We start from the raw sequence: 25865 nt of genomic DNA, 5'->3' as shown, positions 1-25865 counted from the left end.
GAACACAGCAAAACTCATCTAGTCTAGCTTCCCATTCTTTGAGGCCAATTTCCACTTAACCCTCCAAGATAGCTTTAGCACCTTTTTCATTTTTTGAAGTTTTGATGGATAGCTAGTCCTGAGCGATCAGGTAAAGAACACTGGTTTGATTTTAATAAACAGTTTGTTCTGGTGTTGAAATAAGCACATCAGGTTATTAAAGATTGGCCCCTTTAAGAAAAACTCAGATGAAAGTTAACTTGGAGGAATCATCTGTCTGCTGGGAAAGATGCAGAATTAGTAAGTGAAAGCCAGCTACATTGTGTGCCTACATTTTGGGTCTTTGGGGAGCCATGAGGCTAAAAGCCAATTAAAGCTTCAGTAGAGAGAAATTTAAAAGTGGTTTCTCCTGGGCAAGAGAAAGATTTGGAGCAGAGAGTGCTTGGAGAAAAGCAGGAGAGTGTTGATGATGTAATTAATACAGCTAACAGCTGGGAATGGGAATCAGTGCAGAGCTCTGAGAGGATGACCCTGTGAGAAACTCAAGTTTGGGCCTGAAAGCCACACTATCTAGGTTTTGACTTCAGCTCCAGAACCTGAAGGCATCTCTGTGTGGTCAGCCTGGTGAGGAGAGTGACCAAACCCTGCCATTTATGCAGGGTTTGAAGAATATGCAAATTAAAACAATATAGAAAAATTGGTAGTGAAGGGATTTTTCCTTTTAATGCTTGAGTATGAACTTTCTTTTCATTCATCTATTCATCTTGTTCTTTCAATATGTCAAGTCCTCCTTTTCCCAGTCTTTACCCTTCTGTCTACTCTCACTCATTGTTATCATCTAATTGATGTTCCCAACCTCTACCCTGAGATGTAGAACCATATCTCCAGCTTGGATGGAGGACATTATCATACTTGTATCCCATTGTCATCCCAAACTAAAAATTTGCCCCAGAGTTGATTGCCTTCTCTGAGTATCTTATCACTCAGGTAGATCTCTCAAAAATGTTTTCTTTTCCACTTTCACTTCCATCAAATCTATCAGGATCCCAAAGGTTGTGTGGCATCATGGGAAGAACATGAGGTGCCAGCATTCGTGAGACTGGTACCCATGGGCAAGCCTGTTATTTGATCTTTGGGAGCCTCATTTCTCCTTTTTCTATAATTGGCATGATAATACCTGCCCACCTCATTGGATTATTGGAGAGTACTAAATGTGGTAGTGTATATAAATCACCTAACACAATGCCATATATGTGCAGTAGGTGCTCAATAGCTAGTTACTAGTTTTATTGTGAATGCACAGAGCCCAGAGACTGGGAGTGTTCAGGGTCACTGTTTGGAGATGCCATTTGCATTTGATCCTCCCTTGAAATTGTGGATCTCAGCTTGGAATGTAGTGGGTTTCCTCCTCTAGCACTTTGCATGAGTTTGGCTTGTATGTTTCAGAGAAAACCTGCTCTACCTCGCCCCTCATGGACCCCCCTCAGCTTTCAGCCACCACACTCACAAATGACTTGTGTCTAGACTCCTCCCCTCCTCCATTTGTTTTCATACAGAGAAGGTGGCATCTCTTTCTTTCTGACTGAGGCTAATCTTTACCCCTGGTTTCTGATCCCAACCCTTCCTGCCCAGGGCCCCCTCCTGTTCCTTCAACCACACCTTTTTGTAGTGGTTCCTTCCTATCAGCAGTTAACCATGACCAAGACTCCCTTATCTTAAAAAAATAAAATAACAACAACGTTGTTGTGATTTCTCTGTACCCCTACAGCTCCCACCCTGTATTATTCTAGTCCTGCACAGTCAGACTTCTGGAGCCTACTCCACACCCTCATCTCCTCCATTTACCTTTCAATCAGTTCCCCATGCAGGACATTCTGACTTCACTGTGTTTCCTTCTTTCATATTAGTTTCACAAAGGTTGCCCGTGACCTTGTGATTACTAAGGCCACTCTGTTGACCACGTTGAAATGCTTGTTTTTTTGGTTTTCTTTTTTTTTTCCTTTTTCCTCCTCCTCCTCCTCCTTCTTCTTCTGTTTCTTCTTCTTTCTTCTTCCTTCTTCTTCCTCTCACCCTACATTAGCCTGAATTTTCTCCTACCTCCCTGACTGTACCTCAGTATCCTTCTAGGCTTTTCTAATTTCTATTTCATAAATATTGGTGTTTCTCCCTGCCATGACCCTTGTCATTCCAAACCATCTCTGAGGAGGCCAGTCTACTCATCCATTTGCCCTCTGTACACAGATGACACCCTCATTTCCATCTCTAGCCCAGATCAGATCACCTCTAACTCACTAAGTCTTGATAGAACTTATATCTCCTCTTGGTTGCTTGAAGATGCTCTTCCTGTGGTGGCTCACTGCCCATTTGTCTATAGTGTGGCTCTCACACTTTAGAGTGAGTCAGAATCAGAAGCCCCTGGGAAGCTTGTTCTAACACAGACTGCTGGGCCCCACCCCCCAGAGGTCCTGAGTCTCTAGATCTGGGGTGGGGCCTGAGAACTTGCACTTCTGAGAGTTCCCAGGTGATAACTGTTGCTGGTCAGGGAACTCTACTTTGAGAACTTCTGTTTAAAGAATTGAGGCAGTTTCCCCACATTTCTTACTCTACCCCATTGACCTTCCTCTTTCTCTCCCCACATAATCTTGTCACATTTTAAGTACTTTGCTATTCAGAAGTCTCCATCCCCTCTGCTGCTAGTCTGATTCTAGTTATTGCTAACTAGTTTTTCTTTTTCTTTTTTAAGATTTTATTTTAGAGAGAGAATGAACCAGGGGGAAGGGCAGAGGGAGAGAGAGAAGCAGACTCCCTGCTGAGCAGGGAGTCCAACGCAGGGCTCTATCCCAGGACTCTGAGATCATAACCTAAGCTGAAGGCAAACACTTAACCAATGGAGCCACCCAGGCCCTCTGACTGGCTTTTCTGTCTCTAGTCTTACTTCTCCTAAATCTGCTCTGTACACAGCAACCAGTGAGCTTCTTAAAGTGTAAGTCATGCTAATCTCTTGCCTAATTTGTTCTATAGCTCTTCTTTACTTTTGGGATAAATCCAAACTTCCTAATGTTGACCTAGCTTCTGCCTATTTATAGAACACCAGCTCTTGTTTCTCCTTACTTCACACAGAAGGCACCAAGCATACAGAAAAGTAATGAGTAATTTAAATATATAGCAGTTATTGAGTGCTTACTGTGTTCTAGCCACTATAGCACTTTTACACACATGAAGTTTGTTTAACTTTCCCATTAATCCTATAAAATTGGTTACATGTTACAGAGGAGGAATTGTGACCCATTTTATAATGTTGCCATCGTCCTGTACACCAGTCATGTCCAGTCAGTTGTACCCAGGATGACAGGGCTATATTCCCTCAAAACTCACTGCAAGAGATGATGATGGTGATGATGATGATGATGATGATGATGATGATGATGATGATATCAACAACAACAGTATTAATAGTATCTAACAGTTTTTGTTATTGAACTTTGTACCATGGCACTACCTGTGAACATAAATTATATAAACTATTCCTGATTTACTAGGGCGAAAATTCACAGAGGAGTAACTTGTTCAAAGCCATATAGTTCAAGGACATAGGACCGACATTTGAATTTAGATCTTGTGATTTCAAAGCTCATACTTTTAACTACTCCATCATCCCTGTGGGTGGAAGCAGTGAAATTATATGGAGAGCTGTTTATCATTTGGCATCTTATAAAATTTAAAAATTTTCAATGTCTATAACTGAATTATAAAGTTTTTGGGAACCCTCTCCTCCTTACTGAAACCCACCCACATGTACCTATCTTTCTTCCAGATCTCATCATACTCTGGTGGTTAGACTTGGAGTCATGCTGGGTCCTGACACCCCCTCTACTAACCATCTCCTTGGATGAACCCTGGGATAAGTTATTTTATGTCTTTGAACGGCTGATTGCTGTTCTCTGAAAATCAAAATAGTAGTACTTCTCTCATGGGGTTGGTGAGAAAAATGTGAGATTATCTGCCTCTTCTCTCTTTCCCTTGTGCTTCTGCCTTAGGTAATATTGGGCACTGTCACAATAGCTTCCTCACTGTCTCCCTGTTGTGTTGCCTGCACAGATCACCACTGTCTCCTCCCTTGTTCTCACTCTGTCACTCTCTAAATTATGCTCTACACTGCCACCTGAAAAATATTTGTAAAATATAAATCCTGGGGACTTTCTGTTAATAGTAATGGTGGGCTGTTATTCAGACACACTCCTGCCCGCTGAAACAACTAAAAATATTTGTGTAAAGTAAAAAAAAAGACCCAAAATTTCGAGCACTAAAGAGCTGACAAGCATTACCAGGTTAAAATTGGAATGGAGAATCCAGGGAATATGACAGATTAGAACAGCAGTAGTGAGGGACTGAAATAAAGCAGCTGGTGTCTCACAAAGAGCTGGGATGCCAAAAGGCTACACCATGTGGATGAGAGTAAACCTGAAATGTACCAGCTCTCACTTGGAATTACAGCCCAAGTTCAAGCTGATTGGCTCAACCAATCTCAAGTCTTGAATTGGCTGAAGGACAGTCATGCCTTCAGGTGCCTGGCAAAACCAAGTGGAAATTCTTTCCAAAGGAAGGGAAGGTTTCTTCAACCAGGCCTCAAATTATTTGGTGACCAGCACATAAATATAACCAGACACCCAAGGAGACCGTGCTCCAATGGCAAGAACCATCAACAACCACAAACAATAGAAACAGCCCTTCAGAAACATCATCAGATAGTGGAATCTATATTAAAAAAAACAAACAAACAAAAAAAAAACAAAACAAAACAAGAAACTACTGCATTTAAAGAAATAAAAGATAAGCTTAAACATATCTGCAAAGAATAGGAAACTGTGAAAGGTGACAAATCAAACTGAAAAAGGAAGCAATTAAAAATTCTAGAAATAGCATAACTTTCATGAAATTAACTCACTGGATAAGGAAATGTGTAATATATTTGATGACATAGTTTAAGGAAAAATGCCTCAAGGGTGAATTTAACAGAAGATTGGATAAAGCTAAAAAAATAACAAACTAGAAGACAGTAAGAAAAAATTATCTATAGTAAGCATGGATAGACAAATGGAAAACACAGAGGAGGAAGGTCTAAGTAAGTTAAAGTCCTAGAAGGAGATGGATGAAAAAATAAGCAAAATGAAATTTAAAGGTAATGGCTGAAATTTTCCATTACAGCTGAGATCCCAGACCACAGATTTAAGATGACTAATGATTGCAAATTGAATTTTTTTTTGAAAATCCTAACTTAGGTACATCAAGATGTAACTACAGAAAATCAAAAGCAAAGAGAAAATCATAAAAGCAGCTAAAGAAAATGATTTTCTTCATAGGCGTTAAAGACTGACCATTGACCATCATCAAAGATAATTCTAATCTTGTTATCCTCAAATTTTTCAATAGCTTTCTATTCCTATAAGATAAAATGCACACTCTTCAGCATGTCATATAAGGCCTTTTGGTCCCAGCAACTTTTTTAGACACATAGAACCTTCCTCCTTCTCCATTTATTCTCAATTGTGTGCCTTTGCACATGTTCCTCTCCCTTTCTAGAATGTTCCCATGCTCATCCATCTACCTAGCTCCTACTCAGCCGCCTTGCTAGTTTCAGCTCAGGGGTTTACTGTCAACCAGCCTGGCTCCCTTCTCATTGCCTTGGTGCACACTGCTTGCCAGTTGTCACCAGCACCATGTACTTTCACTGTTTGCATCTTTGTCTCATTTCTAGCAGACAAGCTCTCTGTAGACAGAGATGGGGTCATTTGCAGTACCTGATATTCCACAGATATTTAGGACCTTCACTGGGTTGACTCTTGCATTTCAGTTGGTTCCTTGGCCACTTAAGCAATATCTTAATGCAGCTTTTTGGGGCTCTTCCCATGATGGTCTGATTGCTTGTATGGAAAACTGGTCACCATAGTCAACCCCAGGGTCCCTGTACACTGCCAGCTGGGTTTGTCTCTTCATCACTCCTATTTCCTTGATGAAACTAAAATAACAATACCCACTCCACTGATAGTATGAAGTTGTGGATAGATCAAATGAGGTAATATATGTGAACACGCTGTGAAAACTCTTTGGCACCATTCGGTTCATTAGGTTTATTTCAGAGTAAGAGACATAGTTGGGCTGGAATCTTGCGAAGAAGGGAACTCATTGGTGCCCCTGAGTTTTGGCTTTGGCGTGAGCTGGTTGTGAGGTCCTACTAGAACGACCATCAATGTTATGTCTGGTACACTGGCAGCATAGCAAATGATTATAACATGAATGTTGTCTTGCCCCATGAGGACTTGTGCTGCCATTTCTATGTTTCATTGGGGAGAGGGGTACATAAACAAGTTTTCCTGGTTGTTTGATTTTGAGAGATCTGAAGGGAAATAGTTTCGTTTATAAATACATATTGCAGTTTTCATTGAGTTCTTGGTGGAAATAGTAAATTTCTGTGACCCTTCATCTAGAGATGAGAAAAGCTTGGATTTGGCACTTTGTCATTTATTTAATTGGGTAGATTGAAACTCCTTTTGCCCAATTCCTTGCCTTTTTTCTTCACATTGCCTCCATTTGGCATTATAGTCCAATCGTCTGAAATTCTTCTGATGTGTTTGTGAAGTGTTAAGAATCATCAGACTAGTCAGTCTATTTATATACGAGAAGACCAAATCAGAATAATTTTTAAAAAGATTTTATTTATTTATTTGAGAGACACTGGCAGAGCATGTGTGGGGGAGAGTCAGGGGAAGAGGAGAGAAGAGACAAGCAGACTCCCCACTGAGTGCAGAGCCTGACACAGGGCTCAATCCCAGAACCCTGATATCATGACCTGAGCTGAAGTCAGATGCTTAACTGAGCCATTCAGGCACCCTCAGAATCATTTTTCTTATCAAAATCAGGTGTTGGGTTTGCACTTGATAGATGTAAGTGGCCATATCTACTTTTTAAGTGTTTAAAAAAGAAGTTTTAAACAATCTGTAGAAAGAGATTAGGATTTCACCAGACTTTTTCTTCCTAGAGTATTTACTGGGGAATATAATATATTGTTGCTTATATTAGTAGTGTATCTATTTCTCTCTTTTATCTAAATTCTCTCTTTTGGATGAAGGATTTTGGTAGTCACTAGTTTCTAGAGTCTTTTGAACTAGAAGGGACCACAGAGAACATGGGCCACATCTGCCTTTAGTATGGCAAAACCGAAGGCTGTGGCGAAGCCTACCCTTTACCCTTGTGAGGACTCTCAGCCTACCCTGTTCTAGTAGTTTCATCATGGAGTTTTAGTGCTCTGTCAAGCCATTTTTCCTGATATTTAATCATAAGCTCCTTTAATTTGAGCCCATTTTTCATATACTAAGTCATCCATGGTGATAGAAATACGCTAGCATCATCCTTCTCAGACACATTTCTCCAGTTTGCTCTCTTAGCTCTCATTTCTACTATCTAATTCAAATTCTGATTATATCTCATCTAGACTGCAACTGCAGCTTTCTAAAATCTTTGCTACTCTTGTCTTTCCATTCAATATTGCTTCCAAATTCATAGACCTGGAATGTATGTGTCCCTTACCTTTAAAATGCTTTATAGGATAGTGTCCATGCTTGTCATTTCCATGATCTGGACCATATGTTAGGAAGTATGTTCTGTTGAGAATGGTATTAAATCCTAAAATATTAGTGGTTTAAAGGAAAGAAATTTATTTCTATCTCATATAAAAGAAGACTAGAAGTAGGCAGGCCAGGGTTCAAAGGGTAGTTCTACAGTCTTAGCTCATTCTGCTGTGCTGCTCTGCAGAGTAGAAAGCACCCTTGTCCTGTGGCTTCTGGGACCACGATGAGTGCTTGAAGTTCAGCTGTCACATCCACATTACAGCCAACAAGAAGGAAGAAAGAGGGAGTGCTGGGCCCCCATCTTTTAAGGACACTTACTGAAAATCACTTAAAACACTTTAACCTGCATTTTATTGGCTAAAACTTAGACATATATGTCACACTTAGTTGTAAGAAAGCCGAAAAAAATGTAGTGTTTTAACTAGTTTACCCAGCTAAAAATTGAAGTCCTTGTTGCCAGGAAAGAAGAGGCTAGATCTTGGGCAGTAACTAGGATATCTGCCATAGGATCTTGCCACCATCCTTGTTCCTCTCTCCACCCCAGTGCCTTCTCGCCCACCCCTTGTACCTTCAGCCCATTAGTGGCTGCAGTGAATCTCATACTGGTCCTTTACCATGTCAGGCCTTTTCACAGCTCTGGGCCTTTACCTGTAGTGCCCTTTCACTTTATCATGTCTCTTACATCTAGACATCTTTTGAGGCCATGTCACTCCATCTGTACAGTTTTCTTACCTCCTTAACAGTACAACACACAGTAATTCCTGGAGCCACATGGCAGTGAAAGAGCTTTCTGAACTTAGTAATGGAACACATTTGGGCTTGAATCCCTTTTCCCCAGCTTGACCTGGAAAGTATAAATATGGAAGGACTCAGCATATGGACCGTGTTTAAAGCCACAGCCCAGATCTCTCTTTTTGAGTTCCAGACCTTTCTATTGAACTGGTTACTCAGCATCATCATTTGAAGGTTTCTTTTTTTTTTTTTTTTTAAAGATTTTTTTTAATTTTTTATTTATTTTTGATAGTCAGAGAGAGAGAGAGAGGCAGAGGGAGAAGCAGGCTCCATGCACCAGGAGCCCGACGTGGGACTCGATCCCGGGTCTCCAGGATCGCGCCCTGGGCCAAAGGCAGGCGCTAAACCGCTGCGCCACCCAGGGATCTCCCCATTTGAAGGTTTCATAGGTGGCCTCAAATAGAAACACCTCTGAAGAAGAACTTTTGATTTCCCCCTCCTCCTCTGGACTTTCCTGCACCAGTAATGATGCCTCTATCGACCTGGCTGCACATGTCAGAAAGCTGGAAATAACCCTTCACTTCTTGTAGCTAGTGGTCCTTGAGCTCTCATATTTGATTACCCTCAAAATCAATTGGTTCAACTCCAGAATATGTCTTACATGGATCCTTGTGTATCTGGACTTCTGGGCTCCCTCTCTCAGGCTGCTTAAACTTCACCTCGGGCAGTGTCACTTTCATGCACAAAATCCTTAGGCAGCTTGCCATTGTATTAAGGTTTCAATTTAGGATGCACCCTAAAAGACCCCAGCTGCCTTGACTCCTGTTACCTCTCATTCTTATCCCTTGCCATGCCCAATCTTACGCTCACTATGCTCCGGCTACCTGGTCTTCTTTCTGTTCCTCATTTGTGCTGAGAACTTCCTACCTCTGCCCCTTTCCAAGTGCCATTTCCCACTTGAGGTCTTCTGTTCCCTTCACCACACCATCCTCAGGTGTCAGATTAAATGTCACTTCCACGCAGGGCCTTTCCATGACCTCTTAATCTAAATTGTATATTGAGAGAACTTTTCCTCCTTGGGACTTTCCTTCTTAGCCTTCATCACAATTTAATAATTTTGTATTTATTGAGTGGTTATTTATTGAATATCACTTGCACATTAAAGTATATGTTCTATAAGGGCTAAAATCACATTTCTTTTATTCACTACTGAATCTTTAATGCCCATTGCTCAATAGATACACATGGAATTAATGAATAAATGAGAATCTCATGATTAAAAGTGTGGTAGGTCTCTCATTAAACTGACATCTTTGCTATTAGTGTAGCAAGACATAGTTGTTGGAAACCTGTGAAGGTGAGTCACCTTTTTTTTTTTTTTTTTAAATTTATTTATTTATGATAGTCACAGAGAGAGAGAGAGAGAGAGAGAGAGGCAGAGACACAGGCAGAGGGAGAAGCAGGCTCCATGCACCGGGAGCCCGATGTGGGATTTGATCCCGGGTCTCCAGGATCGCGCCCTGGGCCAAAGGCAGGCGCCAAACCGCTGCGCCACCCAGGGATCCCTGATTCACCTTTTTAATCTGGCATTGCGTTTCTTCACATTCATTGAACATGTCTATGATGCTTACCTGCAGGGATATAAACTCAGTTTAATGTATTGGAATGCATTTTCGAACAAAGCTTTGTTTCTGTCAGGTTATTCTTATAAACCCAGAAGCTGAAAAGGTCATGTGCAGGTGTGATATCTGAAAATCACGATTGACTATTGTGGACATTGCTGCTAGAAACATCGGGGTGCAGGTGTCCCAGCGTTTCATTGCATCTGTATCTTTGGGGTAAATCCCCAACAGTGCATTGAGCTGTCTTCCATTGCTAGCCCTCTTTGGATGCAACTTGGCGTAACCTTTGGAACAGAAGACTTGCTTGTTGTTGGAATGGAATTAAAGCAACAGTCATTTTAAGTTGGAACCATGAGTGACTGTGATGGAAGTTTGTGTGCTCAGGATTTGGGCTGCCTTAGAAAACCCCTCACTACCTTGTATTGGTTGCCAACTTTTGAGACTGAAAGTTCAGACAGCAGATATCTGGGTAGAGTGTCCTGGTTCACAGGTTTTCCAGCTGCCTAACTTTTCCTGAATGATCTTGTTCTATAGAACACATTGGCAAGATACATTGTGGTGCAGATTAAGAACTTGTGTGGGGTTTTTTTCTCCCCAAGAGTATAAAAGATGTTGTTCTGGAAGCATCTAATGATCTTGGAATCCTGAACTAAGGTCTAAGATAAAAGATGAATATCCTCTTTTGCTGATGGACAGGCTGATCAACAATGGGAAAGGTTTTGTTTGTTTTTTATTTTTGGAAAACAGAATTCTGCTTTCAGTGGACACTATTCTAGGTATATTTCAGCATAGATGGAAAAGCAAACAGTTGATCATTCTTAAGCCCCAGTAGGTCAGATCATGTCACTGTTTCCAGAGTTCGCTCAGAATGGTAAAACTTGGCCTTAAGCTGAGCCCTTGCTAAGAAGCGGCCAGTCGTGAAAAGGATTTATTTATTTATTTTGGCCTTGGTCATGTCTAATGATGATAAGTGCAAGTCTCTTAGCTGTCTGGAGTGGGGCCCACATGAATTGGTTGTGACCCCTAGACTCCAGGAACTCCAGTATAGTTGGATAAGAATATTTTGTGGGGGAACTCTACCACATAAAAATACAAGATATTAAATGTTCAAAAGTGTGTCATTTGCTGCATTTGTTCATGAGTGGTTTTAATACTTCTGACTCCCTCTTTATTGGGGAGATGTGGTTTCAGTTTCTTGGGTGAATGTGCATTTTATAAGTTTCTTAAGAAAGGAAATTAAACATTAAAAGACTTTAAATACTCTTTATATAATGTCACTAAGAAAAGCCAGGAAAATCAGGGTTGGCTTATTTATTTATTTATTTAATAAATATAATCTATTTTCCACCATTTTGTTTGTTATGGCTGGTACCAAAGTACTTTTAAAAGTTAATGTTTATTTTGATTTCAGCAGATGTGCATAATAAATTAACCTATCTCTATTCTTCATTGTGGGCTGGGGCAGTATTTCACATCTAGTTTGCTTGGCATTTCACACACTAAGCCCATTAGTTCAATTCAGCATAGTTTGATGCTCTCTACTTGTATGACACTTAGCACTTGAATAACGTTAAATAGATTAAATGTGGCCTGCTGAGTGTGAGCATTAATGCAATTTGGTGATGTGATTGACCTTAGCTAAGTCCCTTAACTACTGTGGGCCTGGGTTTCCTTTTCCGCAAAATGAGTAGTTTAGGGTAAATGATGCTCTGAATTTAAAAATCCCATGAGATGCCTGGATGGCGCAGTTGGTTGAGTTGTTAAGTATCTGTCTGACTCTTGGTTTCGGCTCAGATCATGATCTCATGGGCTCAGCCAGAGTCTACTTAAAGAGTCTTTCCTTCTGCCCCTCTCCCTGCTCATGCTCGCATACTTGCATATGTTGTTCTCTCTCTCTCTAAAAATAAATAAATAAATAAATCTTTTTAAAAAAAATCCCATGAATCTGTATGCCTAATAGATACGTGTCTAACTGATTCCTCTTCTTTCCCTCTCTCTTCTTAATTTAGGAAAAGAGGATGCTGATGCTCTAGTTACAAAAGATGAAAGCACCTCCACGTCACAGGACACAAGAGCTTCACCAGAGAAGTCGCTGCAAAGATCAGCAAAGGTCATTGCCTACAGATTTTCTGCATTTGTCCAAATGACTGTCACCTGAACTACCTGTCAAAGGTGTCTCATGCAATTCAGTTAGGGCTGTAGTTGGTCAGTTAATCAGAAAAGTCAGTGGAAGCAAGGAGCCATAAAAAGCTAATATTTTGTGTAATTTTAAAGATATACATATATGTTGATTTGCCTGTGTTTGGATGAAGGTCCAAAGCCTTTTCTTTGTGTGTGGGTGTGTTTGTTGAAGTTCTACATTATCTTTTTCTGCTTAAACCACACTGGTAATGTGTCATATCTGATTTCCAGTTTGGGTTATGTAAAGTGGAGTGAGGATTTAGGTATTATGTGAAGCAATCTAACATAGACTCCTAGATTCTTGTTTTTTGCTTCAATTTTTTTTATTGTCATCATGTCTATATCTAATTTAAAAGTAGGTTTTAAATGTCTTTTTTAGTTTTTTCCAAATATTTAATTTAGTTATTGTAGATACAAAATTGCTTTTGCATCCTGTCTATTGATTTGCATAGTTCAATTTTATTTTTCAGTTATATATGCTGGTGGCATATTTGGATAAGGGATCAAACACATCTGACCCTGGCTATCAAATGGCTCAGGGTAGAAGAAGTGGTTCAGTAGGTGGTAATAAGCCTGAGGCTTTCTCCACCAGAGGCATCCTTCAGCATGTTTAACCTGCAGTTGTAGTGTTGCCACACAGTCTAGCAAGTGGGTTAGCACAGTACCTCTTGGATATTGACAAGAAGAATTTCTGAATCGTATTACACATATGTTGCCCTCAACTGCCTGTCCAGTCATTTTAATGAGCATTTTTAATACTAACCATATAAAGTATAGCAGGCAGCATGCTAGGTATGGAAGGTTGTAATGAATGGAAAGCCTATGGGCTAGAGATGGCTTACAGGCTTGTGTTTTGTGTGACCTGTGCAGCATTTACAAATTTTGACTAAGCAGCTTAAAAAAAAAAAAAAAAAAAAAAGTCTCCTGGCTTCTCTTGACAGAACAAAACATCCAGCAACACTAGGCCACATTCTTCAATGACTTGAGTCAGAGCTGAGTACAGACAGCCCTCTGAAGATGGAACTTGTGTTCTACAATTTGCTACTGCACCCCAATGGTCCCCTCTCTCTTGCTGGGTTTGTTTGGGTGTTTTGGATAGTTTCTTAGTAAATTCAATCTAAAATCACAAGGCAAAAGAGCACTTGTGTGGTCAAGTCATTATTACTACAACTAATGTATGAATCACAAGTAATGTAAGCTGCTTCATACACTTCTCATGTTGTCAGATAGTAAAACAATAAGCAAGGACTTCTAGATCAGACAAGATGGCATAGACTCGTTTCTCCTTGCTCTTTCCTACTAGAAAACTATAAACCCTGAAAATAACAAGAGGCAACCATAGGAGAATTCTGAAAGGTGAAGAGAGGAAGACAAGCTAGTTAGAGACTTGAGAGCAAGAGGAACAACATAGCAGCAGAGGACTTTACAACCCCTCCACCAACAGAAGAGGACCAGGCCCAGTGTTTCTGGATCTAACCTAGCAATAGAAAGGGGCCCAGGCAGACTTGCTCCTCAGTCAGATCTAGCGGGGTCCCTCTGACAACACCAGGCACTCCTGGCAGTACCTACAAGAATTAACTGGGAGCCTTGCTGACAATTGTAAGTGGCTAGGCGAAGGGCTCCCCTTTCCTGCCACAACTGAGATTTCTCTCCCCCATCAAGAGACACCAGGCATCTGGTGGCTCTGGCAGTTGGGATTCCTGCCAAAGAAGTGACCGAGCCCCAGAAGTTTCTTTGTCCCCATGGGCCTGAGATTTCTCTTCTCCCCCTTCTGCACCCCCACAGAGGTAGTAGATGGCTAGGGAATCCCAGTAAGGAGGATCCTACCACAGCAGATGTGTGGTTCAGAAAATTTAATCTCATGAGTCTGAGACACTATTTTCCCACCCAGAGACAGTGGGTCATCAGGTGGCACCAGGATCCTACCACAACAAAAAACCTTAAATGGGAAGTTTCTTTGTCCCTGCATGGACGTGGATAAGAATCTGTTCCTAATCAATACTAGAGAGACTAGGTGGCCAGCCCTGAAGAAGTTCTTTTCACCCCTTTAGGCAGAGACCAGTGGGAGCCCCAGTGGTTCCATGTTAACTAAACATCAGAATAGTACTTCAAAGTCTCTGCAAATTAATTTGTCTTTGGAACTACAGTCCACAAAATAGTTCAGGATCTCTATGCTAAACCAAAGCAGGATGACCTGCCTTCTAAAATAAAAGATTTCAGTAAGACCTTGAATCTCTAACATAATAGCCAAAGGTCCAGGATGTGATAGAAAATCATTTGTTATACTAGGAACCAAGACATTGTCACTTGAGTGAGGAGAGGCAACTAACCGATGCCGACACCAATGTGTTGCGGTTATCTGACAGTGATTTTAAATCAGCCATCATAAGTATGCTTCAACAAGCAATTAAAAATTCTCTCAAAACAAATGAGTAGATAGAAAATCTCACCAAAGAAATAGAAATTATAAAAAAAAGAACCACGTTGGAAATTTGAACTAAAAAATACAATAACAGAAATAAAATACTTTCAGGATGGGCTCAGTAGTAGGTAGAGGTGACTCAGCATAGGATTACCTACCTCAAAAACATGTCAGTAGAATTTATCCAATCTGAACAGAGAGAAAATAGGCTGGAAAAAGTGAACAGAGTTTCAGGAAGTTGTGGGGCAATAAAATGGATTCAACATTCAGATAATTGGAGTCCTAGAAGGAGAGGATCATCAAGAGAGTGGGCTTATAGATGGTGCTGACTGGAACAGGTTAAAAAATACTGTAGAGACTTTGAGATTGGAGCAACAATTGTATAACACAAATGTGTAATGGTGTCCATATGCATCATTGTAATTCTCTTCTGATGGACTCCATAGTTTGTGTTTGAGGTTGGAGAATAGCAGTGGCTGAACTGTCCCAGAATTGAGGATTTTTTAGGGTGGGTGTGGTGGAAGGCCAACAGAGGTGAGGCATTTGATGATGGAGGTGAGAAGACTAGAAGCGATGGAACATGATGTCCCTTGGAGGTAGGAAAGGATTCAAGCATTAGAAATAGCAAACAGACACAGAGAGCAGGCTGAGGTCAAGGCACTAGTAATCTTGATGTGGTGAAGAAGCCATGGAGGGGGGCACAGGAGAGTAAGGGAGCTGGATGACAGGTTAGTCTGAGATGATAAGATTTGGACCAGACCCAGAAGATGCTGAGGGGTAACCATGAGGATGAGTTGCTGAAATGGAATGGAAGTGAAGGCCACCAGCATTGAAGGGATACTAGGACTATAAGGGCAAAATATTGGCTGAGTCATTTGCCTGGAGATGTAAGCCAGGTACTGTAGAGCAGCTAGGAGGTCCATGGATGGCAGTAACAAGAAAGGGATAGCCTGAACCATGGAAGGACACAGACCCATGCATGAAGCAAGAAGAGTAAATGGTCTGAATGTGACCATATAGCACAGGAAAACATGGATGTCTCATTCAGGGGCTGTGTATGAAGAAGGAGCAGTCTCTGTGCAAAGGGCCTGGGATAGACAAGCCTATGTGAGGACAAGATCAAGGATTCCTGACAGAGGAGACAGCAGCTTGTTCAAAACAGAGTGGTGTTTTTCAAAGAAGAAGGAAGAATTAGGAGAACATAGAGCCTATCATGGGACTGAGATTTGATGAGAGGACAGGTGTCCATTGGAGCAGCAGCCAGGTGCCCCTGGGGCAGAGGAGAGGCATGCTGACTGGTTGGAGATTCTTGCTAGACAGGCTGAAGCCCCACATGGAGTCAGAGACATGAACAAGAGTGGTAGCCAACTCACCAGCAGTCTGAGCCTTGGCTCAAGGGTCAGAGTGGAATGCTGGCAAGTAATTCCAGGGAAGAGACCAAAGTGCAGACAGTCTGCAGTGGGAAAAGGAAACAGTTCAGAAAGGACTTTCCAGGGTGAGTGAGGGGATTCACTTTCTTCAGGAATGCTTCTCTTTTGGTAGAGGTAGTATGTCCTTGTAGTGGTGTGGCAGCCTGAATCTTTGCCTGGTGAAATGAAAGAGTGGATTTAATGTTGGAAAGAAGGAAGGTGAAAAGGTTTCCAACCTTTTTGTTTTTGGTTTTTGAGAGGGGGAGACAAAATCTTAGGCAGGCTCCACGCCCAGCTCAGAGCCTGCCATGGGGCTGGATCTCATAACTCTGAGATCATGACCTGAGCTGAAATCAAGGGGCAGGTGCCTAACTGACTGAGTCACCTAGGCACCCTGGTTTCCAGGTTTTAAAGGCATAATAAAGACAAATTCCTTATTTATTTTTAATAACATTTTTAAAAAGCAACTACTATGTTGTTCATGTCAGAAAATTGTAATGCAGAGCAAATTCTTAGGACCATACATCCCTGCTGGAGTCTTAGATACCTCCTTAAGACATAGGTCTTGGTTATATAAGCACTTTCATCTGATTCATCCATGTATTGCATGGTTTTCTCTGCATAAATATGCTCCCTGGATACTTAAGTTGTTACAACTTAAATATGTGTTTAGTCACAGAGCATCATGAGAGGCACTTCTTTGGGACCTAGACAAACTGCTGGGCTCAGCTAGTTGACCAGATAATATCTTGCTGACTTCTTCTGTTATTCAGTCCTATAGGTAAACAACTTTTGACTATATCTTTGGTGTTTTCAGGTGGTTTACATCTCGGAGAAAAAACATTCCCGAGCAGCAACTGGCTTTCTCAAACTCTTGGCTGATAAGAACAGTGAACTGTTTAGGAAATATGCCCTGTTTTCTCCCTCGGACCACCGAGTGCCTAGAATTTATGTGCCTCTCAAGGACTGTCCCCAGGATTTTGTGACTCGGCCTAAAGATTATGCCAACACACTCTTCATCTGCCGCATCGTGGACTGGAAGGAGGACAGCAATTTTGCCCTGGGGTAGGTGATCTTTAGTAAGAAAAACCACAGAGCCTTGTCAGAACTCAGTTCAGGTGGCCTTTTGGTAAACTCTTTTATGTATTTTAGTTATCATTTCTTTATTTAAAACATGAGTACTTGGCATATTTGGGTCATGGTTTTTCAGAAATTGCTATTATCTACCACCTGGACTGGTCACCTGTGGGTTCCTTGAATCGCCAGGCAGTCACCTTTTTTTGTTTGTTTTTGGTTTGGGGCATAAAACAAGCAAACAAGCACATCCTGAGTCTCTACTTATTTCCCATTATGTCATGAACCCTGTTTGTAGTTATGAACTGCAAAGAATTTGTTTTATCAAACAATCAGACTCCTCCTTTCAGATGCTAGTGTTAAAATATGCAAAATTCCAGGCGTTTCAGGGGATCCCAGTCTTCCATGCTTTAAAATACAAATATGAGGCAGCACGGTGGAGACAGCTGAGTGGTGGAGGTCAACAGGTTAGGGGTGCCTGGGGCCCCCTTGCAGACCAGCTGGTGTTGCAAAAAGCAGGTTCTTGATCTAGAGGAGGAGGATTTGTGGCCTGAGCTGCTAGATAGTGGCAAGATTGAGATTTGTGTCTCTGACTGATGCCAATCAGACTGTCCTGGATCAGTTCTCCACTATGCCTGTTCCCATGCTGCAGTGGAGCAACAATGTCTGCTTTCAAGTCACGCACGTGTTCTCCAACATCGAGACGGGCATCTGCTTTGTGTCTTTCAAACGCTGAGGCCAGGACATGCAGTTCTGGGCTGGTCTCTATGGAGCCTTGTGTGACCAATTGCAGTGTGGTTGTGTGGGCCCGGCTGTCTTAGTTGAGGGCTGTCCTTGCAAAACACCTTGACTGGTGCCTTCCAGGACCTGGGACCACTGGCCAGGACTTCTCATTAACCAAGGGCATGTACCTCCCTGGCATCCTGGGTACTCCAGGATCCATTCAGGGGTCCTGCTGGGCCCCCTCTTCAGGATCTGGAAACTACTAAGAAAGAAAGTTATTTCTTCAGAGCTACCCACTGCTGTTTTGGGGCAGTCCTTCCCCTGTCGGTGAACACAGAGGAGTGCTAGTCTTACAGAGGGCTCTCGGTCCTCCCCCCGAAGACCCTCTGCCCTGTCTCCTCTCCATCCTGCTCTCAGGGGCTTTACCAGTCCCTTTAGAGAAGGCCTCTTCTCTCTGAAGCAGAATCCCATCCTTATGCCTAGGACAGTTCCAGCCACCTTGGGTGGCAAACTTAACCTCTTGTAGCTTCAAGACTGGGACCAGGTTTCCCATCTGAAAGTCCACCAGCTCAAAAAATGTTTGGAGATTTTCAAGGATCAACCTGTGATTGTATGGTGCATAAAATTATTTTTTATTTTGAATTTTTTCACAAACATTGAAAGGATAATATATCAGCAACAACTATCTGCCAATCATATATAATAATTTTATAATTTGGCCAAAGAATATAAATATGAAAGTATATTTTAATGATATGCTTTTTTGGTATCGATCCTTCAGAGGTTTTACTTCAGGTGTTAAAAATTAAATTACCTGACTGGAAGTAGGAAGGGGTACCATGTTTTTATGGAAGCTGTCAGAAACCAGTCTAACTTAAATATAGATTATGGAGTCATAGAGCATCATGGATAACCACTTCATTTTGATCTGAAGGAACTGCTGAATGTAGCTGTTTGATCAAAAGCTGTATATGTTTTTTACAAAACATTCTTACAATTGTATCCATTTTGAAAGAAGAGCAATAGTAAGTTTTAGCTATATCTTTAGACCTTTAATATGAATGGCGTCTGGTTTATGCATCTCACAAAATGAAAATAAAGGTGTACAAGCAAAAAAATAAATAAAAGTGTACAAGCTATACAAGCAAAAAAATAAATAAATAAAGGTGTACAAGCTAGAAAAGTTTGTTATGACACTTACTTTTAAGCCAGTTTGGTGACTTGCTTGCTGGCCATCTGACTTGTACAGGATGGGCCGTTCTGGGAATGTCCTGTAGTTATAAGTACCAACGCTAACTGGATGGCCACAGTGTACTGCTTTTATCTGATTTGTTCTATTCTTAAGCCTCTTATGACTAGCAAAGTAAGCCAAATCAATTCTGTGTGTGACACCTCGTGCCATTTAAGAAATACTGTCCTGTGCCACTTTTTCAGTGATGTGAAGATCAGTGTGATTTATATGATCTCAGAGCCACTCAGGAACAACTCTACTTTTTTGTGCTCAAGTGGAGTGATTGCAATATCATAATTTTTAAGCCTAACTTGTTATCCAAAAGTGATGTCAACCCCTTGAGTCCTAAATAGTCCTCCTCTGAGGCTTGCCAGTTTCTCACCATCAAGTCCAAAGGCCTGATAATGGCTGTGCCACCTGGCCCCTGTTGGTTGGGCCTGCCACACTCTACTTGGAAGTGAAAAGGGAAGAGTTTCACATCAAAGCAGGAAATCCAGCCTTGTCTTTTATCTGCCTGTCTTATCCCATTGTGTATACTTGATTGGACTACTTCCTTAGCTATGAAATTGTAAGGGTGTAGTCAAGAAATCTTCATGATGTGAGTTTCTCTTATTGCTGGAATGGTCTTACAGGTTCCTTTTTCACAGCTGAGCCATTATGTCATCAAGAACTCTTTCCTTGTGGGTAAATTACCGTGACAGTTGAAAAAGGAGTCAAGCCTTTGAAGCAGCAGGGATGTTTGCAAGAAAGAACATTTGAAAAGAGTAGCTACATATTAATCATGTACTCCTCAAAATAAAAATATTTGAAGATCCTTATCCTGGGATGGAAAACACAACTAAGTTTTTCTCTACTTTCTTAGTGTCAAGACAGTAAAAGGTGTCATTTATGGAAATATGCCTTTTAAGATCTTAGTGAAGAAGAGAAAATTTATCTGGAGAAAGAAAGAAAATGTGGTAGGTGCTCATGATGAAGTTCTCAAATGGTGTCTCTCTCCTGAGGGGTGCGGACTGCAGCTGTTGGGCCTGGTGGTGGTCGCCTTGCCATTTGTCCTGGCTGTCGGTTACTGATCATTAGGCCCCAAGGTCACTGTTTCCCGATCAGAACATGCCAGGACTGCCTGGGCCCCCTCTCTCATCTTTGCTGGGTTTGGACCAGGAGTTTGAAGGTGGTGCTTGCTGTGGGTATGAGTGTTTGTGGCTAGCTTCCCCAGAAACTCTGCCCAAAAGCTGAGGTTAGCCAAAGTGGCTTCCTTTTGATTTTCTTCCCTGCCCCTGCACTCTGCTCTTAAAAATTTTCAAACTTCTTCTGTCTTTGTAATTGCTACTATTTATTCAAGTCCAGGGTCATTTACTCCTTCTATAGTTAAATTCAGTTCATGAGACAGGCATTGATCAACTATGTGTAAGTTGCTCTGCCATTTGATGTGAGAAATACAAAGGTAAACAAGGTATGGTTTCTTTATTCAAAGAAATTATAGCCTAACCCAGAAAGACTTGTATATAAACATCATAGGATTCATTTGATTCTAAGAAATGGAAGCCTAGTTGAGCTAATTTAAATAAAAGTAGAAATTAATATAACAAACTGGTGGTTCGAGACGCCTGGATGGCTCAGTGGTTGAGTGTCTACCTTTGGCTTAGGGCATGATCCTGGGGTCCTGGGTTCGAGTCCTGCATCAGACTCCCCATGGGAGCCTGCTTCTCCCTCTGCCTATGCCTCTGCCTTTCTCTGTGTGTCTCTCATGAATAAATAAATAAAATCTTAAAAAAAATAAAAATAAATAAAAATAAACTGGTGGTTCTCCTAAAACCCAGGGCAGGAAATGGATGGGGATCTCAGAACTAACAAGGTGGCAAAAGAATTGCAGCTTCTCTCTTAGCCATCCTGATAAGCCAGCTACCACATGCTATCTTTTCCATACCCTTTCTGCACATGAGCTGTATTATTTTCCATTCTCTACACAGCAGCCATCTTCCTGCTCAAAAGTATACATGATCCCCAAATTAGCACTGCCCGTCCTCTGCAGGTCACACACTGAAGTCTGGGTCACGATACAGTTATTTCTAGGGTAGAAAATCTTACTGTTCTAGCTTGAGACAGTTATTTGTCCTGATCAGTAGTTTTAACCAGAAGTAGTAGTCCAGGGTCGCATGGCCCACTGCCCAGGGGGTAGGAACTGTGGGACTTGAGCCTCTGGGAATGAGTGTGGATAAAGCAGACAGATTGAATGGCCTGTCTTTTAGCTCTAGCTTTAGTGTGAAACAGAATATTGTAAATTCTGCCATTGGAATAAAGTAGTTTTCTGGAAGTTTAGAGGACATGGGCAAAGGGAGAAATCTGGGATTGTTTCTGGGAGAACAGAAGCCTCTTTGCTGAAAGATCACTCTGATTGAGTCCAGAGAGAACAGGAGAGGATGGAACTGAAAGCAGGCAGTCCTAACAGGCTATTGTGTTAACATGGGGGTGGGGGTGGGGAGAACCGGAAATAGATGAACTGTAGTGAAGGCTGCAAAAGGAATGAAAAGATTCAGGGGGGGATGAGGAAGGTGAGTTCTCCTAGACCCATTGGAAATTGTCCAATTGGAGAAGGACAGAACCTTGGGTGAACGCGCAGATGTCTGACTTGAGTGTTGGGGAGATGACAATGGCATTTAAACCCGGTGCACTGTGAGCAGTCTCCCCAGCTCCTGCTCTTCCCTTCTCTTATGCCTCATTGTTTCCCAAGCTGACTGTGTGTGTTGGTAGTTCCGGACGTTTGCACACTACACTTGCTTTCCCAGCAGTGAATTTCTCCTCTCTGCTGTTCGTTTAGTGAAAAACTCAACTTACTTGCTTACTTAGTTTCTTAACTTTATTTATTTATTGAAAAACTCAACTTTAAACATAACTCCTTTGTCTACTTGAAAAATGTTCCCCGAGTTCTCCCTCATGGGTGCTCCCATAGTTTGTAATAATACTACCATTATTGTAGCTCTGGCTCGTTTGTATTGTATTGCTTATGCAAGGTATTTACTTGGACATGAATTCTTTTAGGACAAGGACTCTCAGTGAAAGTTTCCTGGCTGGTTAGGAGGCCATCAATGTTGGTGCCCCCTTCTGTGTAAGCTTTGCTTCTCTGGCCTTAGTGGCACTGTGGTGCCTCCCGTTAAGGGGAGACCAAAGACTATTATAGGACCGGAGACCTTTGGGTATTAGAAAGTTATTTTTCATCTTGTTCTTAGAGCTATCACGAGAGATCTCAGTTCAGCCTTGGTTACCGCCATACATCATATCTGCCACATATGCCTGCATGAATCTTAGTCCTGTAATGCTAGCAAAAACCAAGGTGATCAGTTCTTAGTGAACCCTTGCTGGCTTGTAGGGATCACTGCTGTTTGTTATACATCACAACATATTTAGTACTTTTCCTTTTAGTATGAGACTCTTGTCCAGGATACTTAAAAAGCCACATTGGCTTCCTCGCTGGAATGATTTGTAATTATGTAATCAGATTTACAGTTTTAAGAGCTTCCCAACCCTCTTAAATCATCTTTCCCTTTAGAAACTCTTACAGTAGAATTCAGGTTTATATTTTCTCAGGCTTTTGTGAAATCTACTGTGCTAAAATGTAGAGTTTATAGTCACAGCCTTTCCTTCCAGAATCTCATGAGCATGGAGATATCATGGTCACTTTCTCCTAGATTTGTCATAGTTTCTTCTTGAATATTTAAGGATAAATCTTAAAGAAAATGGAAAAGCTTTATAGGATCTACCATAAGGAACATGATAGTGTTTCTTGGTAACACTCTAGACTAACTGAAGATATATAATGTGAATTGACCTAGAGCAAATAGATATATTTATATTATTTGCTCTAGCAAACTTTGGTAGCTTTAAGGGATGGGGAGAAGGAAAAATAAATAGGTCAGTGCAGGTAGAGCAGGATTGAGAAATTTGTGGTTGAATATGAGATAGTCTAGGCTTACTGGGAAGCCATTGAAATGAGGACTAGAGAAAGGGTCACAGTGCTGCTCATTTTAATAAGCAAAGGACAGCAGCTTCTATTGGAGAGAGTGACTGGGTGAGATGAAGGGTGGGGGAAGTTCTGATTGATGAGGCATGTGGTAGAGGAGGACATGGTTGGGGGAAGGGGGAGCCTGTCATCTGTTCTGGTATTGTTATCTCCCAGCTTTGACCTGTCAAGTTCCAGTTATCAGGCAATTAGAAATATTTTTTGACCATTAGAAGGAAATACTATACTTTTACCATTCCATTCAGTTTTGATAGATACTGAATTTCTTAAGAGGTAGCTATGAATTGGGGAGGTGATCTTTAAATTGTATTAAATTATTTTTAGTAGGAAAATGAGATAATAACGAGGTTGGTAGAAAAAAAACAGGAGAAATTAGTTTCATTGATGCATAGTCTACAAGATTAGCAAATTCAAAAATAGCTCTATCCAGTCTTTTCCTCTATGCAAAAGGAGTAATTTCACCTTATTAAGAGTATTTTCCTTATCTGAAGGCTCCTCTTCTGAAGAAGAGGCTGAATTATATAATCCTCTGGCTTGAAACTTAGACATTTAAATCCTTCTCAGGACTTAAATATGGCTTTAGCTGGCTATTAAAAGTAGCAAATCAGGCTGAGGAGGGGGCTCTGTTTTTGTGACTGTTGGGCTCCACCTGGTGGCCTCTAAGATCAGCTTTGGGAAAAGCTACATCTTCAACTTTGAGAGCATTCTGGTCAAAGCAGGGCAAAAGTAAAAGGGATGGAGGAGAATGGTCCTGAGCCAGGCTTTGGTTACCAAACTGTTCTTTCCCTCACGCTGTAGCAGTCGTTAACACTTCTTCCATGGTTGTCATCTTCATCCACAGTTTCTAGGGCGTCTCCTTGAAAATGCTATCTCAAAGTATGAGAGCACCATCAGCCTTCTCTTACACTCCTTAAATGGTTTCATCCTCCTCTTTGCTCCCTTCACATCTACATTTGGCGCTTCTGTGTCAATCTTCAGGGCCTTCCCTAAAATCGTGTAATATTGTTGAGCCTTTTTTCTTCCTTTTTTTTTTTAATTTAAATTCAGTTAGCCAACATATAGTGCAGCATTAGTTTCAGATGTAGTTTTCAGTAATTCATCAATTATGTATAATACCCAGTGCTCATCACATCACATGCCCTAGAGCCTTTTTTCTTTTCCACATTCTGCTGTTTTCACTGATCTTCCCACTTTTCCTGAGTCCCCGTTCCTTACTTGCTGCTTTCTGCTGAGTCATGATAATGAGGCAGAAAAAGGGAAAATAACATGTTCCGTCCTCCTCATTATAGAAAATAATAAATAACATGTACATCAAAGATGTGTTGTACTTGCCACACTTTTTCTTTACCTGTGTTGTTATGCGGCTTTTGGGTTCCAGGTGTTGTTGATGTTTGATTGCCCTACACTTGCAGGTTTTCAAGGATCTGCTACCATTGTACCTGTTTGAATGCAGTTTCCAGCATGCACCAGTATGCCTGAGAGCGTTTACTTGAGTGATAATCATTACAGGAATGTATGTCTGTCCTCCTGCGTATAGCTTAGTTTTAAGGCTAAAACTTTATAAGAGACTATGTGGTGGAGACAGGAGGATGGATGATTTAGAACACTAAAGTTGACCGTTAAGTGTTCTTATTTTCTTTAAGGTAAAGAGGCCAATTGGAGGGGACTTGCTTGCTTAATTTCTTTTTTTTTTTATTTTATTTTTATTTATTTATGATAGTCACACAGAGAGAGAGAGAGAGAGAGAGAGGCAGAGACACAGGCAGAGGGAGAAGCAGGCTCCATGCACCGGGAGCCTGACATGGGATTCGATCCTGGGTCTCCAGGATCGCGCCCTGGGCCAAAGGCAGGCGCCAAACCGCTGTGCCACCCAGGGATCCCTAATTTCTTATATCTATAGCTTATCCTTCCCCTTAGTAAGTTTTTCACTTGTACATGACCCAGACCTAATGCTTATTTGTATAAAATATTCATACACACACACACACACACACAACCCCCACCGATGAACTACAGGAAACTAGGAATCTTGTTTCAGCACTATCCCCATGGATTCTATAGTAGGACCCAGTTGTAACATCATTGATTGTGAATGGGAATGGTATTTGTGGAAGAACTCTGGTGAGTGAGAAATATTGAAGTGGTAATCATTATAAATCATTCTAATGAGGAGAGCTCTCTATCTTAAAATGATTTATTGTATTATCAAAATTAGAAAAAAATAATTTTTTGAAATACATACATATTATATATTTACTAATACAATTATTTAAAACTTGTACCACTGGAAGTAAAAAAAAAAACTTCTAGAATTTCACTCCCAGAAATAATTGCTATTAAGGGTTTGGTGTATATTTGTCTAAAATAATGTTTTAAAAATACTTGTTAACACTCATTGCAAAGTATGTTTCACAGATAAAGTATACATGTAACACTTACATAATTTTTGAATTCTAATATTAGCTTTGCGCAGTGGCAGTATCATAGCCAATGAGGTTTATCCGAGGCGTGATTATTGCTAATTGAATTCTAATATTAAAACCAATCCACAAACTGACTACCCAGATTAAGAAATATATCACATAATTGTTGAAGAGCCCTATGTTCCTCTCTATCCTAACCACTAGTTTTTTTTTCCCCAAGAGGTAACCACTTTCTCAAACATGCTAATCACAATATGCTTTTCTTTATACTTGATCCATATTTATTATCCCTAAAAGTATTAGTTTAGCTTGTTTCTCAACCTTACAAAAAAAATCCATGCTACATATATTCTTCTGTAAACTTGCTTTTTTCGTTTAACACTGTTTCTAAAATATATTCATAGATTTCATTCATTTTAATTCATAATA

General features: G+C 40.9%; 1 protein-coding gene and 1 non-coding gene across 7 annotated transcripts in view; both read left to right on the top strand.

Moving 5' to 3' along the window:
* Nucleotides 1–25865, top strand: part of DIS3L2 (DIS3 like 3'-5' exoribonuclease 2) — a 349588-nt gene that overhangs the window by 147421 nt on the left and 176302 nt on the right. For all 6 annotated transcript variants that reach the window (XM_041765744.1, XM_041765743.1, XM_041765745.1 and 3 more), the window contains 2 exons: nt 11968–12068; nt 16788–17035. In XM_041765744.1, the coding sequence (XP_041621678.1) occupies nt 11968–12068; nt 16788–17035 (349 nt within the window). The remainder of the gene's footprint in view (nt 1–11967; nt 12069–16787; nt 17036–25865) is intronic.
* LOC121498418 lies at nt 25475–25620 on the top strand. The gene has a single exon (XR_005989782.1). It is a non-coding gene; the product is annotated as a U4 spliceosomal RNA (small nuclear RNA).

Source organism: Vulpes lagopus, chromosome 8 (genome assembly GCF_018345385.1).
Source record: "Vulpes lagopus strain Blue_001 chromosome 8, ASM1834538v1, whole genome shotgun sequence".
NCBI classification, from domain to species: domain Eukaryota; kingdom Metazoa; phylum Chordata; class Mammalia; order Carnivora; family Canidae; genus Vulpes; species Vulpes lagopus.
This window is presented reverse-complemented; position numbering and strand designations above follow the sequence as displayed.